Source organism: Symphalangus syndactylus, chromosome 1 (assembly GCF_028878055.3).
Source record: "Symphalangus syndactylus isolate Jambi chromosome 1, NHGRI_mSymSyn1-v2.1_pri, whole genome shotgun sequence".
NCBI classification, from domain to species: domain Eukaryota; kingdom Metazoa; phylum Chordata; class Mammalia; order Primates; family Hylobatidae; genus Symphalangus; species Symphalangus syndactylus.
The window spans coordinates 104275080-104292562 of NC_072423.2; the positions used below are offsets into that span (position 1 = coordinate 104275080).

General features: G+C 37.7%; 2 protein-coding genes across 23 annotated transcripts in view; one reads left to right on the forward strand and one right to left on the reverse strand.

Moving 5' to 3' along the window:
- The window catches only part of TASOR (transcription activation suppressor), a 62585-nt gene extending 53787 nt beyond the window's left edge, over positions 1 to 8798 (forward strand). For 5 of the 9 annotated variants that reach the window (XM_055273533.2, XM_055273547.2, XM_055273541.2 and 2 more), the window contains 6 exons: positions 2969 to 3091; positions 3851 to 4010; positions 4437 to 4545; positions 6655 to 6833; positions 7018 to 7182; positions 8092 to 8798. In XM_055273533.2, the coding sequence (XP_055129508.2) occupies positions 2969 to 3091; positions 3851 to 4010; positions 4437 to 4545; positions 6655 to 6833; positions 7018 to 7182; positions 8092 to 8621 (1266 nt within the window). In that variant the 3' untranslated portion in view covers positions 8622 to 8798. Of the gene's footprint in view, positions 1 to 2968; positions 3092 to 3850; positions 4011 to 4436; positions 4546 to 6654; positions 6834 to 7017; positions 7183 to 7814 lie in introns of all 9 variants that reach the window. The other 4 variants (XM_055273567.2, XM_055273575.2, XM_063645301.1 and 1 more) reach the window with 1 other exon arrangement.
- A 1126-nt stretch (positions 8799 to 9924) lies between these two features.
- The window catches only part of CCDC66 (coiled-coil domain containing 66), a 62607-nt gene continuing 55048 nt past the window's right edge, over positions 9925 to 17483 (reverse strand). For 8 of the 14 annotated variants that reach the window (XM_055273614.2, XM_055273687.2, XM_063645361.1 and 5 more), the window contains 7 exons: positions 16723 to 16867; positions 15895 to 16029; positions 14055 to 14548; positions 13454 to 13494; positions 12114 to 12370; positions 11748 to 11872; positions 9925 to 10163 (listed from right to left, as the gene is read on the reverse strand). In XM_055273614.2, coding sequence (XP_055129589.2) covers positions 10077 to 10163; positions 11748 to 11872; positions 12114 to 12370; positions 13454 to 13494; positions 14055 to 14548; positions 15895 to 16029; positions 16723 to 16867 — 1284 coding nt within the window. In that variant the 3' untranslated portion in view covers positions 9925 to 10076. Of the gene's footprint in view, positions 10164 to 11747; positions 11873 to 12113; positions 12371 to 13453; positions 13495 to 13980; positions 14549 to 15894; positions 16048 to 16722; positions 16868 to 17483 lie in introns of those variants that run through there. The other 6 variants (XM_063645341.1, XM_063645368.1, XM_063645348.1 and 3 more) reach the window with 3 other exon arrangements.

Sequence of the window (17483 nt, forward strand, 5' to 3'; positions counted from 1 at the left end):
CTCTAGCCTGGGCGACAGAGCAAGACTCCATCTCAAAAAAAAAAAAAAACAAAAAAAAAAAAAAAAAAAAAACCATACACAGACATACCTTTCTGTGTGTCTGTATGTTTAGACATAGATATGTAAGTTTGTTACCAGTAGGTAGGTAAATGGTAACACATTGGAGCAATTATATTAGTGGTATAATATTAGTAAAATTAATAATAAATTATGGGATTTTAATTCCTCAAGGGAATGCCTAGGATTTTGAAATAAATGCCTGCTCTCATTTATGGAGTTTACTTAGCATGACTGGAATTTCATTAGAGGAAGCAGAGGGACCATGGGCTTTGTAGCTACTAACATGTCCTAAGCCTTTTGTAAGTTTGGGGATCTCTGAGGTCAGCATGTTTTGTGTGATGTTACCTGGTCAAGACCCGAAGAACATAGAAATGACATGAGTCAGAGTACTGTGTTGGGCTTTCCTTACTGATTCCTAATGGTTTCTTGGGAAAATGAAATGAGACTTCTAGGAATTCCTTGGTTGCATTTTTGCCCTACATGACAATGTAGAGTTTCTCAACTTTTCCCCACCAGCCAGCAACAAGTTCCCAAGCACAGTACTCTTTGGGGGCATAGCTAGCTGCATATTGGTTTGGGGTTAGATGAGAGAATAGGTTGGGCACAGTACCGGGTGTGCTTAGCATAACTCCAACTTCCTCCATCCCCGCACCCCCCACCCCCCGCTCCTTTTTTAAAAAGGGTTTGTAACACACACCTATTTGACATTTTTAAAAATTTATTTATTTATTGAGATGGAGTTTTGCTCTTGTCGCCCAGGGTGGAATGTAATGGCACTATCTTGGCTCACTGCAACCTCCACCTTCTGGGTTCAAGCAATTCTCCTGCCTCATCTTCCCAAGTAGGTGGGATTGCAGGCACCCGCCACCACTCCCAGCTAAATTTTTATATTTTTAGTAGAGACGGGGTTTCACCATATTGGCCAGGCTGGTCTCGAACTCCTGACCTTAGGTAATGCGCCCGCCTTGGCCTCCCAAAGTACTGGGATTACAGGCGTGAGCCATCGCACCCAGCTATTACATTTAGATTAAGGGGATAGGAGATGCATTTCCTAATGAATTGTGCTTTTAATTTATCTGGCATAGAATAAGTCATTTCTGTCATTTATATAGAATAAAAGAGCATTCTTTGTTTTACGAATCTGATAGAAAACCAGATTGAAACTTTAATTCTTTTAATCAATATCCATTGGAAATATTCCAGCAAGAATACTACAGTAAAAGACTGTGAATACAAATGTAAACTTTAAATATTTCTGGAGTCAAACTGATTTATTATATGAATTAAACTGTCTTATATAAAATGAACTTAAAGCTTCTTAATGTAAGGAGACATCAAAAATTACCAGCAGAGAGGCTGAGGCGGGCAGATCACCAGGTCAGGAGATCGGGACCATCTTGATTGACACAGTGAAACCCTGTCTCTACTAAAAATACAAAAAATTAGCCAGGCGTGGTGGTGGGTGCCTGTAGTCCCAGCTACTCGGGAGGCTGAGGCAGGAGAATGGTGTGAACCCAGGAGGCAGAGCTTGCAGTGAGCCGAGAGCGCCACTGCACTCCAGCCTGGGTGACAGAGCGAGACTCCGTCTCAAAAAAAAAAAAAAAAAAAAAATTACCAGCAGGCATGTCAGATGGTAAGTTACCTTTTCATTAACTGCCTAAGCTGGTCTGAGATCTGCCCAAAAGTTCCAGAGCTTGGATCAAAATCAGTGTAGAAGGTGCTGCTTTAGCACAACATCCTCCTCTTTGGGGTGACACTTTAGGTTGAAAGGGCAGCAGACTGGTTGTCAGGTAAGCTGGGTTTTTATTATAGCTGTCTGACCAGCTGTGTTGACATTAAAAGTAATCTCTGAAATGAGGAATGTGACCTCCAGGATCCTGCAGTTTGCTTCAGTGCTCAGGATTCCACCAGCAAGCAGAGAGCAAAGGGAACTCTGCGTGGAAGTCTGCCTGTGTCCTGTGAAAGGCAGTACCATGTTCACCAGCATAGAGGAAGAGTTACTAGTTGGGAGAGCCTACTTTGAACACAGAAACTTGACAGAAATGGCTAATTTGTATGTGAATACCATTGTACATAATGAAGCTCTATATAAATGCTTTTTGAGCTGTTGTGAATTAAAGGATCTATGGTTGTGAAAGTTCTTAACTCTGAAGGCGTTTATCCCAGTTAATACTGCTGCAAATAACCAAGGGCCTGCTTAGAATGGAAAGGAAAAGGTGAGCTAGGGAGTGGTTAATTATTAGACTCTAGGTTGCCTTAAAGTGTTTCTCATAGGATATTATAGGCAACCTAGAGTCCAGTCATTAGCCTGTATAATAACTAAAGGAGCTGGGTTAAGAACCTGGCCTAATTAACAGTTCTTTCTGTCAACTCACACTGTTACTTGGCTGGCTTTGCATAGTGCTGTAACATTGTGACTGTGTGATTGGTGAATCTCTGACCTTTAGATTCCTCTTCTAGAAAAGTGGATTTGGGCCACATGCAGTGGCTCACGCCTGTAATCCCAGCACTTTGGGCGGCCAAGGCAGGAGGATCACTCGAGCCCAGGAATTTAAGACCAGCTTGGGCAACACAGCGAGACTCTGTCTCTTAAAAAAAATAAAAATAGCCTGGTATGGTGGCGTGAGCCTAGTGCCATCCATGTATTCAGGAGGCTGAGGTGGGAGGGTTGCTTGAGCCTGGGAGGTCAAGGCTGCAGTGCGTTGTGATCATGCTGCTGCACTCCAGCCTAGGCAACAGTGAGACTCAAAGAAAAATAAAAAGGATTTGATGGTCTCTTAGAGTGTAAGTTCATTCATTGTTGTTAATGTCCTAGTAGTTAAGCTTTATCAGTTTATCTTGCATTTCTGTTAAATTGATGTTTACAAAGAAGTATTTTAATATTGATTTAGTTGTTTTTCTTTAACAGGAATATCTTATCAAATTAGGCAATACAGAATGTCATCCAGAACAGTTTTTGGAAAGAAGATCAAAATTAGATAAACTATTGATTATTATTCAAAATGAAGACATTGCAGGTTTCATTCACAAGGTAGACTATTAAGTCAAATTCACTGCTTGCTTTGGTTTTAAAAACTCCCTTATTGTAAAATCTTACTGTCTGCCAGACTAGTGTTTTTAAAATAAGCTTTAAAGGAGATTAAACTTAAGGACCCATCTATGAATCAGCTTGTGAGATTCAAGTTTACCTATGCAAAATTTTAAATTGCTGCACATCACAGATCTTCCCTGTCACTCAAGTAGTCAAGACTAATAAGAGTACTGAATCCTTGAATGCCATCGGGTCTGCTGACTGACTACGTAATGTTTTCATCTTCATTTTTATGTCCTAGGAAAAACCTATTTGTGCTCCATCTTTGCCAGACCAATCCCCTTTTCCCTTAAATTTTGAGGTATCCCATCTAGTCTTAGGAGCCCTATCTCCATCCTAAATCTTGGACGCCTTTCCTGATTGTTTGACTCTTTGAGCACATAGGCTTTTGCCTTCATCTGAATTCTGACTGTACTCACAGATTATAGAGAGGTCAGCTTTTGTCCATTTTGTGTTTTGAGGTCTATCGTAAGCTCCTTTTCCTTAGTGGTCTGTGGTAGGTCCCAGTACATAAATGTTGGTTTATGTATTGGGAAATAATGTTGGGAATATTATTTGTGTGGCTTTCCAGAGGCAATCCACTAATATAGATGAGTCATAATGCATTCTGTTAGACTTCTTGTAAGTTCCTTCACACTTGAGTCTGTCAATTCATTCCTTCATTCATCTGTTTCTCTTTTTATTTTGGGATTTAAACAGATACCTGGCTTGGTGACTTTAAAGAAGCTCCCCTGTGTTAGTTTTGCTGGTGTTGATAGCCTGGATGATGTTAAAAATCATACATACAATGAATTATTTGTATCTGGAGGTTTTATCGTATCTGATGAATCAATTCTAAACCCAGAGGTTGTCACAATTGGTAAGATGATGTTCTTTTGAGCATGTAACTCCTCTTCTGACTCTCATACTTTTTAATGTACTGTCCATTTATTCTGCCATTCACAGATAACTAGTACATTTCAGTCTTTTCTTGAGCTTTTATTAACTCAAATTTCTTTCCCCTTCTCTTAGACCAATAATATCCTTTAAATCTGGTGTAAAGCAAGGCTCTCTGCCCCTGCTGCAGTTGAATCACTTCTTGTATTACCATCATTAACATGTTCTTTTTTATGTGTAGATGTTATATTCTTAGAGCTTTAGGCATGTATAGAAGTCTCCCTTAAAGAGAAATGAAAATAGTACATAGGAAAGTAGGTGTTTCTACATAATATGAAAAAGCACTTCTTTCATAATTCACTTGCGGAATGATAATTGAATTAAAAACGAACTTCATTATCTCTAACAGAGAACCTTAAAAATTTTTTGACATTCCTTGAAGAACTTAGTACTCCAGAAGGAAAATGGCAATGGAAAGTCCACTGTAAATTTCAGAAGAAACTAAAGGAACTAGGCAGGTAAGCTTTGAAACATAACTATATAATGGTTGTTGATTTTAACATTGTACTCATAATATTTCTCTCTTCCCATGTTTGTAGATTATGGATGTTGTTTATTTTTCACAGATGTCCATAGCCGGCCATAATTGAGTATAGATACTGAATTATTCTAGCCTTTATAAGAAGCAGCAGTATTTTTCAGTAGGCGTTTGCTGAAGTTGTTATGTGCATAGGTAAAATTGGTTTAATCTTTGCCATTTGTGGATTTAGAGTAATCATCCAAATGGAATGATCAGCATTTTTCTTTTTCTTTTTTTTTTTTTGAGATAGAGTTTTGCTTTTGTAGCCCAGGCTGGAGTGCAGTGGGGTGATCTCGCCTCACTGCAACCTCCGCCTCCTGAGTTCAAGCAATTCTCCTACGTCAGCCTCTCAAGTAGCTGAGATTACAGGCACCCGCCACCACGCCCAGCTAATTTTTGTATTTTTAGTGGAGATGGGGTTTCACCACGTTGGCCCAGCTGGTCTTGAACTCCTGTCCTCAGGTGATCCGCCTGCCTCAGCCTCCCAAAGTGCTGGGATTACAGGCGTGAGCCACCGTGCCCAGCCAGTATTTTCCTTTTAACTAAACTGTATGTGCCAACTACATCAGGCCCTCTTCCAACTGACTACTTTATAGGTAGCTAATAAAATTACATGTATTTGGACAAGGATTAATCTTGACCTGGTGAAGTGATTTGTGAGAAGGACATCAATTCATGTATATATAGATAATTTCTAATATGCATGGAAGTCACTTCTCCAAGTGTGATCTTTGGAACACTAGTCACTTGAGAGATTCCATAAATGATTATGGTAATCAGGCACGTTTGGGACACTATATTCTACTAGTAAAGTCTGTAAAATGTACTTACACATTAAAGGATATGAAGAACTCTAGTTAAAAGAATTTACATTGTGTCAATCATTATTTCCTTAAACTTATACCACAAAATTTTATTTCTTAAAATATGACATTCCATGGTACACTTTTCAGGAAATTCAGGCTTAAATAATTTTTGAGTATGTAATTCGTTGTAGCAATTCACTTTTAAAAGCTTATCTCCACTTGTTGCCTTGTCCCTTGCAATATAGAAACAGCTTAGAGCTGGCCAGGCACGGTGGCTCACGCCTGTAATCCTAGCACATTGGGAGGCTGAGGCGGGTGGATCACGAGGTCAGGAGATCGAGACCATCCTGTCCAACATGGTGAAACCCCGTCTCTACTAAAAATACAAAAATTAGCTGGGTGTGGTGGCATACACCTGTAGTCCCAGCTACTCAGGAAGCTGAGGCAGGAGAATCGCTTGAACCCGGGAAGCGGAGGTTGCAGTAAGCCGAGATTGTGCCACTGCACTCCAGGCTGGCGACAGAGCGAGACTCTGTCTCAACAACAACAAAAAATAGCTTAGAGCCATAATAGTGTATTTTATTTTAATTTTTAAGACAGAGTTTCATTCTTGTTGCCCAGACTGGAGTGTAATAGTGCAGTCTCAGCTCACTGCAACCTCTGCCTCCTGGGTTCAAGTGATTGTCCCGCCTCAGCCTCCCAAGTAGTTGGGATTACAAGCATGAGCCACCTCACCCGGCTAATTGTGAATTTTGAGTAGAGATGGGGTTTCACCATGTTGACCAGGCTGGTCTGGAACTCCTGACCTCAGGTGATCCAACTGCTTTGGCCTCCCAAAGTTTTGGAATTACAGGTGTGAGCCACCGGTATTGGTCCGTATATTGTTTTTTGAAGGAAGGATTTATACTTTTTTTGTCCCTTTAAGTCCTTCATTAAAGTTCAAATCATTAAAGTTCAAAATTAATAAAGGTAATCATAATTTATTATTTAGTAAGTAGAATAATCAGCTGAGATTTTAGCCTAAGCTGTATAGCTGGCCCTGAGGCCTTGCGATGGAGAAACCCCTGGACTTATCCCTTCTTTCTTTCCAAAGAAGCACACCCCTACATCAGGCAGAGAGCTAAAGCAGTGCAGTTGTCATTAGTTGCCTCAATGGAGAAATTGAATTTTAATCTAAAGCAGAAATTTCCATACTAATTTTAGAAGTACAGATCCAGAAACTGAACTGCTTAATTTCACAGATTGAATGCTAAAGCTCTAAGTCTGTTGACGCTTCTGAATGTCTATCAGAAGAAACATCTGGTTGAAATTTTGTCATACCACAATTGCGATTCACAAACTCGAAATGCTCCAGAATTGGATTGCCTTATCAGACTTCAGGCTCAGAACATACAGCAACGACACATAGTCTTTTTAACAGGTAAAGAGAGCACTCCTAAGCTTTCTACTATGAATATAGGAATGTGAATGAGAGGATTTTATGGGGCTGTGGTTGGTATTGCTAAGCTTTGATTCTGAAAATGTGAAGGAAAAGATTTTGTGAGGGCTGGGGGCTGTCTATATTTTGAAGTGTTTCATACATGAAACTTTTTTTCTTAATTTAGAGAAGAACATCAAGATGCTTTCCAGTTATACAGATAATGGAATAGTGGTTGCAACTGCTGAAGACTTCATGCAAAACTTTAAAAATCTTGTGGGCTATCACAACTCAATCACAGAAGAAAACCTTCCACAGCTTGGTGCTAATGAGAATCTTGAGTCGCAGTCAGGTAACTTTTCAGTGGTTTTCATTTTCTTTAACGCAGACAGAAAAAGAGGAATGGTTTTGCTCTGTTACCAAATAATGAAATGACTATTTTGAAACCACGTACCTTAGTATAAACAGCCATAGGGAAAGTGTTTCAAGACATTTATCATTCTAATACTTAGCATGCACAAGATCTGCTCATTTATTATACTGTAGCCAGTGTAAGTTGTTAAGTTATTATAGGTGATGCATTTCTATCTGTATTGTAGACAATGCATACTATGGAGTATACATTTTCTCTTTGAGGGTTTGTAAGCATTATTGATTACTATTGTCAGCAAAGGGGTTATATTAATAAAAAGGTAGGAAACCAGATATGGCGATTTAGCATTGGGCTACTAGATTTCCCCACATGTATAAAGCAGTTTAATTGCAAGATAGTAGAGCTGTCATAGCTTTAATCCTTCGTGAGATGGCCTCTGCTTTGGTTCCAGGTTCTGTGTAAAATGAAAGATTTACTTTTGTTTTTGATTAAAAAAAGCAGAAATGATCATTCATTAGTGCTAACCAGTTTAGTAATCCAGTGAAGCTAGATGTCAAAAAATTTTATTTTATATTTGTCTTGTCAAATACTGAATTACCGTATAACTTTAGATGCTGTTTTGACATTAACCCCTTTGGAGCTGGGAGTTGGGATTTCCCAACATTAAACGTGAACACATTTCGCAGAAGCTTTTAGCATCGGATTATCTGGACATTCACATCTAGTGTGAGTGTTGTGACTAAGTGAACTTGTGGCAGAAGACCAAGCTTTAAGGGATTGTGGACTTGCAGACCCTGACGCGTTATATTGTGTGAGTAGTGTATAATTTTAAAACTTAAACAAACTGTGTATTTCAATAGAGGAGGACTTTTTGTTTTTTAAATGTAGCTCTTTTAGAAAACGATGAAAAGGATGAAGAGGATATGTCTCTGGATTCAGGGGATGAAATCTCACATATAGAAGTATGCAGCAATTTTCATTCAGAAATATGGGAGAAAGAGACCAAAGGAGCACGTGGAACAGATCAAAAAAAGAATACTCAAATTGAGTTGCAATCGTCTCCTGATGTGCAAAACAGTTTATTAGAAGATAAGACTTATCTTGATTCTGAAGAGAGAACTTCTATTGATATAGTATGCTCTGAAGGAGAGAACAGCAATTCAACAGAACAAGATTCATATAGTAACTTTCAGGTTTATCATAGTCAATTAAATATGTCCCATCAGTTTAGTCATTTTAATGTTCTCACTCATCAGACATTTTTGGGGATACCATATGCCCTTTCATCAAGTCAGTCTCAAGAAAATGAAAATTACTTCTTATCTGCTTATACTCAAAGCTTGGATAGAGATAAATCTCCACCTCCCTTAAGTTGGGGGAAAAGTGATTCTTCCAGGCCATATTCACAAGAGAAATAACTATAGTAACTTTTTTTTAATAGATTGTTGTGGACTTTGTTTATTAACAATTTATATTTCATTCTCTAAACAAAAGGTTCTTGTTCTTTCTCAAATGTTTTTTCTTTTATTTAAATCATGATGGTCTGTAACAGTTGAAGCATCTAAAAATTGAAATAAATATATATTTTTAACATATATTGTACTTGAATTATCTCATGTTGGCACTTCTAAGTTTCACTTTTTGTATGTTACCTGTACTTAGGCTTCAAATTGAAGCCTGTTTTATGTGTAAAATCAGATGCTTGCAGGAGGACGGTAAACAGCAAAGGCTTTACTTCTTTTCCTCTAATGTCACCTGATACAAAGTACTTTTGTTGAAGTGAATTATTTTGATGTAGGCTTTTGTATAGTGTGTTTACACAGGTATAAGCCAGTAATAGCAGTGTTAATATTTACAGGATTTTGGCTCAATACCTCAAGATTTACCTAACAAACAATGCAGTTTCATTTCGATAATAAACTATGTACATAGGACACATTTTTTATCTCTAGGCTTAGTCATGTAAAAACTGCCTATTGCTAAAATTCTGGTAACTTTTTGAGAGTATTGGATAATTTTCAGTACCTGTGCAATCCTTCATTTAATGAAATTAAATTTTATATTTCAAAAGATAGGCTTCTGTTTATCAAAGGCATTGAACAATTTGATTTTTAAATTAGTTTTAGGAAAATGGAAGTATAATGGAAATATATTTTTGAGGTGGTCTTAGTAATTACCATTTGTTGAACACATTAATGCTATACTAGACAGATACAGTAGAGATAGATAGCTTTCAAACTCATATCTATTCCTAACTACTGCCTCTAATACTAACTTGTTACTAATGCTAACTTATAAAAATGTTTTTGAAAATTGCAATTTCTACAAATAAATGTCATACTGCAAATAAATGTCATAAAAGTAGGATTTAGAGAAGAAAACAATTTCCACAGGAGCCTAAACTGAATTTGTGTTAATTTAGTAAAAGTTAACGGAGTTATGGGTCTAGACGTGTTAATAAGTTAGATAGAACTTTGGCACTTTAGAACAAATGCATGAGTGGTATTTCAGTTACTAAGTTACATAAAAAGTGTGAAAGAACACTGTGAGGTCCCAGGAACGCCAGACTATATATATTAAGGTAAGTAGAAAGTGTTTTTATAGGCTTCATTCAATACCCAGGTGGTGACAGAGCAGAAGAACCTTTTTTTTTTTTTTTTTTACTACTAAGCTTTTACAAAAGTATCTGTTTTATTGTATAGAATAAGCACAGCATTGTACTACATAGTATACAAGTTTTTAATGAGCATTTAAAAAAAAAGTAAAAAAAAAAAAAGTAAATCTAGGCTATTTGAAAAATACAGTTGAGCCAGTGAGCACATTTTATAATTTGGAAGACACAAATCAGATGTGAAGGATTTGATTTTCTACATTTAAAATGAAGAACCAAAATTCTCTTCTTGATTTTCAGCTAAAGGCAGGAGACTACTTTCCAACTCCTTTTGCTTCTGGAGAAGTCCCTGAAATCATATTGATATATGTTAGTAAAATGTGCACATCTGACTTGCAATGTTGTGTTAAACTAGAATTCTATTCACTTGGAAAACATACTGCTTAGGATAAAATTTTGTCAGAAATGCTTGTACTAGACCACCTCATTTGGATATATAGCTATCACATTTGTAAGGTATTTTTAGCATAAAAATCAATAGGGATGAGAATTTTCTTAAAAATCAAGATTCCGTAACTATGGGGGTGAATGAAGTCATCCCTTCTCCCCCAATCCACCCCCAAGTGCTCTTAGATACTGAAGGACTCTCCCTTAACCTACAGTGTTGTTTTTTTTTTTTTTTTTTTTTTGAGACGGAGTCTTGCTCTTGTCGCCTAGGCTGGAGTACAGTGGTGCAATCTCGACCCACTGCAAGCTCTGCCTCCCAGGTTCACACCATTCTCCTGCCTCAACCTCCCGAATGGGTGGGACTACAGGCACCCGCCACCACGCCTGGCTAATAATTTTTTGTATTTTTAGTAGAGAGAGACAGGGTTTCACTGTGTTAGCCAGGATGGTCTCGATCTCCTGACCTCATGATCTGCCTGCCTCCCAAAGTGCTGGGATTACAGGCTTGAGCCACTGCGCCTGGCCAACATCCAGTATTTTATCTTGACTGTCCTAACCTTACCTTAGATGCTAACAGAAGGGTCTTGCTAAAATAACACTGGGCACTGTATTGATGTGTATATCATATTCCTTCCTCTTTATCTCTCTCACAACTTTTGTCTCCACTAAGCAAGAAGTAAACTAAACTAACATAAACTAACACTTCGTCACTCTAAAGAAGAAATAACTTATGTAAAACTCTTAGTAACCCTGTTTGTCTTCAATGAGTAAACAGACCAAAGTGGGGGGACAATTTTCTAGTTCTGTAGAGGGAAAAACATCTGAGTCAACATTTTGAAATGCAGAGGGTATTGGTACATGACGACATGGAAAAGGGCACTTTTAAACACAGCTTACTCTTCCCCAAGTACAGAGAGTATATAGTGAATCAAAACTAACTACAGCCATTCTTTTTAAAGCCCGAGGGATGGAGCAAAGGTGTAAGGATGTTACCTGTTTTAATCAGAGAGCAAAAAGAAGTCACAATAGTTTGGGAGAAAAAGTAGTCTGGTGAGTAAGGTTATACGTATAACTTCATACTGAATTTATTACTATTTGGGATGTATGTCAATGTTCTAACACTGCCAACACGTCAATTTTTTAAATTGCTAAGAATTTGTTAAAGCATAACTATTTTTTGTTTTAGGGCCTTATTGATGTTTTGCCGTTCCAATGTATGCATTTTTTTACTCAATAAACTTGTCTTAATTTTAGAACTGTCTCATGATTTCGTACTGGAAAGAACTACTCAAAGACAGCAATGTAAAAGCAAGTCTTAGGAAAATCCTATTTTATTTGTGTCTAACATACAGGAACTGAAATAAATATTTTTGTTAAAACCTGGGATGCACCGAAGTAACTTAAAACAGGCATTCAACACATTCCCCCAGCCGCCCACGCCACATAAAGAACAGACAAATCTGTCTACACCTGAAAAAGCTCATACCTGTCTCAGTTCTGAAAGTCCCTTAAGGATTGCTTGCTGTCGATCCCTATTTTTAACCATGTTAGGATTAAGAAGCGGATCCCTGACACAGTCAGAATCAAATAGCTGTCGTTCTTGGCCATAGTCTAAAGCCAGATGAAAGTAACAAGTCAGTCAATTACATTAGTAAAATGACATAGCCCTGTGCTATATAGTATTGTAAGGAGTCATTAATAAATATGTATCCTAGGAAAGTACTAAGCAAAATTTAAGACATATTCAAGAAACTTTATAGAACTAAGTGCAGGAATTACTAATTTGGAATTTAAAGTTGGGGGTTTACATGGGTCTTCAATTTTTACAGTTATAATGCTTATATTTACTTACCTTGTGAATTTTGGTACTGAGGGTCCTGGGTTGAAGGCCCAGACAATGGTGCATCGGGATCAAGGTAATAGATCTCATTTGTTCGAACATAGGGAATAAAATGGGATGATTCAGAAATCCCAGGTGATAATTCTGTTTGATTACCTCCTGAGATCAAATTCTCTCTCTCATAGCTACTGTTTTTTAATGGTAAGTGCAATGTATTTTGAGTTTGTTGGGTCCTGTTTTTCACTGCTGGAACTGGTGATGATCGAGACCTATTTGAAAAAAAAAAATAGCCTTAGTAAAAAATTGTGTATTTAGATTAAGTATATCTCTTTAATCACATTTCACTTTATTTATGAGATGAAGTCTCACTCTGTTGCCCAGGCTGGAGTGCAGTGGCACGATCTCAGCTCATTGCAACTTCTGCCTCCTGGGTTCAAGCAACTCTCCTGCCTCAGCCTCCCAAGTAGCTGGGATTACAGGCACACGCCACAGTCCCCAGCTAGTTTCTGTATTTTAGTAGAGACGGGGTTCACCATGTTGGCCAGGCTGGTCTTGAACTCCTGACCTCAGGTGATCCACCTACCTTGGCCTCCCAAAGTGCTGGGATTACAGGCGTGAGCCACATGCCTGGCCCATTTCACTTTATTCTAAATGTACCTGTAACACCTTTGGGAATATATGCATAGAAGCCTGAACTCTGTAATATTGTTCCATAAAACCGGGGAAGAGAATGGTATTCATTTATGTTTTTACTAGCACTAGCTATGGTATGTGTACTGTAGCACAAGGGAGAAATTTAATTACTAGATCCTGAGGAACAGTGCTGGCTTGGTTGATCTGAGCCTACTGTTTCTCCTTAGATAATTCACCATACAATAATGTACTCACCATCTGAATGAAACTTGTTTTTAGAGCCCCATTCTGAGACAACTGAACCAGCTGGTTCATGTACAAAGACAGAATAAAAATTCTAATGGCGCTAAATCTCTCATTAACTGAATTTCTCACTGTCCTTATCAGTCATTTCTTCCCATTCACTGCCCCCCACCATCCCTCCTCCCAAAGCAGAATGCCTATTCTGCTAGTGACTACCTGGAATATCAAAATCAGTTAAGTCTAGAGATAAAAGTAAATGTTATCTACATTCCTGCCTAGGCCCAGTCCAGCTTGGGCCTTCAAGCTCCTGCTAAAGTGCCACCCTATCCCTTAAACCTCTAACCCTCACCTGGAAGCCACACCCTTTCTGACTGTCCTCTACGTATACCATATGATGCTGTCCAGATCTTGAATCCCTTTTTTGTCCCACACAGAAAGCACTAAGTAGCTGCAGAATTAATCTGATGCATACATACCTTTCCTTGCTGAATGAATGAATATTCAGAGGCTTTTCTTCCTAAAAGATGGATAGATAAATGCAGAAAGGAATATATAGCATTTTCACGTCCCCACAAACATTTTTAGGGCTACTTGTTGAAATAATCTGAGGGTAATATTTGAATAACAGGTACTGACTGAGCAATAGAATAGATATTTAGTTTTTCCAGAGTCAAGCTAATCCTTGGGAGTTCCTAATCTCTCAAACCTCCGTCCATGTGGACTATAAACGGGTTTTACAGGGGTATTTGAATACATAGCATTCATCTATAGAAGTTGTGTAAGTGTAAAGGACTCGATAAGCATAAGGAAACCTTTTCAGCTTTGGGCCATATTGTTTCTGTTGCTAGTCTGGTGTGTGAAGTCAGCCATAGACAAATCATAAAGGAATGAGTTGACTATATTTGTATAAAACTTTCCAAAAACAGGTAGCAGCCTGGATTTGCCCATGGGATATAGTTTGCTGATCTCTAATGTAAACTGAAACAGATCAGAACAGCCTTACCAAAGCATACGTATGATAAACTGTGTTTTGAATCCAGAAACGTCAACATATCTTCTAAGATGGAAGAGCTTTACCTTTTTGACTAGATGCCACCTGAATTTTGACTCAGTTTCTTGATGAGATGAATGAAAAATTTCTGGTGAAATGCCTCTGTTTTGAGAGAGGTGCCCAGGATTATTTTTTTCTACCAAATGAAGCAATTCCATCTGCCTCCTTACTTTTTTTTCTTCTCTCTGCTTTTGAAGCTGTTTAGGGTACTTTTCTGATGCTGGAATATACCTTTTAGGTGGCTTATTTATATTCCAATTAGGCCTTTTAGGATATTTCTTCATGTGTTTTGTTTGTTTCTCTATTCTTGTGAACTGATTACACTGGTCATTACACCGATCATTTTCTTTTTCTAAGCTGGCTCCTTTATCCTGAGTTAGTTCTTGCTTGTTTTTCTTGGTGCTAAACTGTCCAATAAGTTCTGCCGAAATCTCAGGAGATGAACAATTTGTGATGTCCCTCTCCATTAATGATCCGCAATGTGATTCTGCATTGGTGGATATTCCTATATTTAAGTCATCTAAAAAAAAGTTTCAAATGATTTGTAAAAATTGTAAACAAAATGTTCAATTTTAAATAATTTTCCCCAAAACATTAAACAATTATTGCCCTCTAAGACTTTTTTCTTTCATTAATTTTCAACAAAACCGAAACTCTATACTCATTAAAGAACAACCCCTCGGCCGGGCGCGGTGGCTCACGCTTGTAATCCCAGCACTTTGGGAGGCCGAGGCGGGCGGATCACAAGGTCAGGAGATCGAGACCACGGTGAAACTCCGTCTCTACTAAAAAATACAAAAAATTAGCCGGGCGTGGTGGCGGGCGCCTGTAGTCCCAGCTACTCGGAGAGGCTGAGGCAGGAGAATGGCGTGAACCTGGGAGGCGGAGATTGCAGTGAGCCGAGATTGCGCCACTGCACTCCAGCCTGGGCGAAAGAGCAAGACTTCGTCTCAAAAAAAAAAAAAAAAAAGAACAACCCCTCATACTCCCAACCACTGGCAGCCACCACTCTAATTTCTATTTCTATGAATTGATAATCATGAAAAGATGCTCAACATCATCAGTCACTGGGGTGCAAACCAAAACCACCTAAGATACCACTTAACAACCAGTAGAATAACAAAGGTTGGCAAGGATACAGAGAATCAGAACCCCATGCACTGATGGTGGGAATGTAAAATGGTACCACTGCTTTGGAGAAGAGTTTGGTGGTTCCTCAAAATGCTAAACATAAAGTACCTGTTACTCATGACTCAGCAATTCTACTCTTCTCTCAAAAGAACTAAAAATGTACATCCACAAAAATATATGAATGTTCACAGCAGTATATTAATAGCCAAAAAGTGGAAATAACCCAAATGTTCAACTCATGAATAAAAATGTGGTATTATAAATGTAATATTTATTCAGTGACAAACAGGAATGAAGTACCAACACATGCTACAACATGGATGAACCTTAAAACATGCTAAGAGAAAGAAGCCAGAGAAGACTGTATGTGGTCTAATTCCAGTTACATGAAATGTCCAGAACAGGCAAAAATATTCAGAGAATGTTAACTGGAGGAGAAAAGAGAAATAGAAAGTGAAAAGTAATGAGTACAGTGTTTCTTTCTAGAGTGATCAAAATGTTTTAGAACTGATTGTGGTAATGGCTGCACCACTGAATACCAAAAAAGACTAAACTGTAGGGTAAATTTTGTGGTATGTGACATATTTCAACAAAGCTGTTATCCCTTTATTTTGTAACTTGCTGAAAACCTCAAGTTTCATTAATTTTTGAACTTTTAAATTGAACTTAATTCTAATTGCTTTAATTATGACTTTAAGTAAATTTTAAATCAAACCACAATTTCCACACAAATACCTGTTTGCACACCAGTATCCTTCTTAGGAGAAGTCGTAGAATTCATATATGTATTCATTTTACCACTGACTTCATCAGAATCATGTCTTGAATTTGAAATGTTAGATGCGTTATATTCCATTTGTATTGTATCAACTGGCAAAGAGAAATTACCTGATAAAACAACACTTAAGGAATATTAATAATTATATATAGCAGCAACTAAATACAGTAATTTTCACTTAATCAGAATGAACACTGCAATAAAAATTTTCTTACAAAAAGTTACCCACATTCCTATCAGTTACTGAATTTAGGGAGATAATTTAATAATTGTTCTTATTTTTACCTTGTGCGCAGAGGTAAAAATAGACACACCTATTTTTTATATAGGTACTTTTAAATAATAGGTAAAATAGTATAATTTTACCTATTATTTTAACAACACATTTTAACCTTTAGTTCTGCTTTTATTGCAATTTTCCACATAAATTAAGCATTCCTATTTATAAAATTATACTAAAGTCTGAAATTCCTACAAAGATAGTAGGTATATTAAAGGTATTAAAAATAGGCAATCATTTAGGCTGGGTGCAGTGACTCACACCTGTAATCCCAACACTTTGGGAGGCCAAGGTGGGAGGGTCATCTGAAGGCAGCAAGACCAGCCTGGGCAACAAAGCGAGATTCCATGTCTACAAAACATGAGGTTGCAGTGAGCTGTGATGGCACCACTGCACTCTAGCCTGGGCAACAGAATGAGTCCTTGTCTCCAAACAAAGATAAAAAGGAATTATTTAAAATCATCTTCTAAAAATATCATAAATAAAGTTCTGGTTAAGCCCTTACCACCAAGATTTTTAATCAATCTAGAAGTGTCATGTCCCTTTTGCGCCAATTCTCGGATTCTCTGTTCTTGTTTTAGTCTCTGTGCCAGTTCCTGCGCTCGCTGCATTGTCTGGAATAGCTCATTTGTCTTGAGAGTCATGATTTCCTGTCAATATTGATGTGTTACTAAATACAACTATTAAACATACAAAGACTTGACTATTTCCTCTCAGTAAACATTTTCTAAGCTTCTCCTATGTATCAGGCACTTGTTTAGACACTAAGGGTACAACAGTCAACAAGGCAAAGTTCCTGCCCTTTTGGAGCTTACATTTTAACATCTTTTTCTACAGCTGTATTCAATCACAAATATAACTCTACCCATTTCAAATTTATACTAAAAGTCTGCAAAGTTTTAAAACTGTTCTATTACATTTAAAAATAGATTTTAAAAGGTAAACACAAGATTTATGACCACTTCTTGCAGTTCAAATGATACTTTACTGATTTCCTCATGTTACACAGGGGTAACTGGCTCAGCCTATTCAACTCAATGAAACTGGAACCCAGACCATGTGTCCCTTTACCACCCAATTTTGGAGTGAAGGTTGCCAAGTGGGAAAACTGCAGCAAAAGGCAAGAAAATGTTTAAAGTGCTCTACACTTTAAAACTTTAGCAAGTGAGTATTTTTGTTAGGTTAGCTCAAATATGGTACCACCACCATACATACCTATCTTGTCTGCACCACTTAGGGTTCTCCTAGCCAACTAGGTATCTGCTT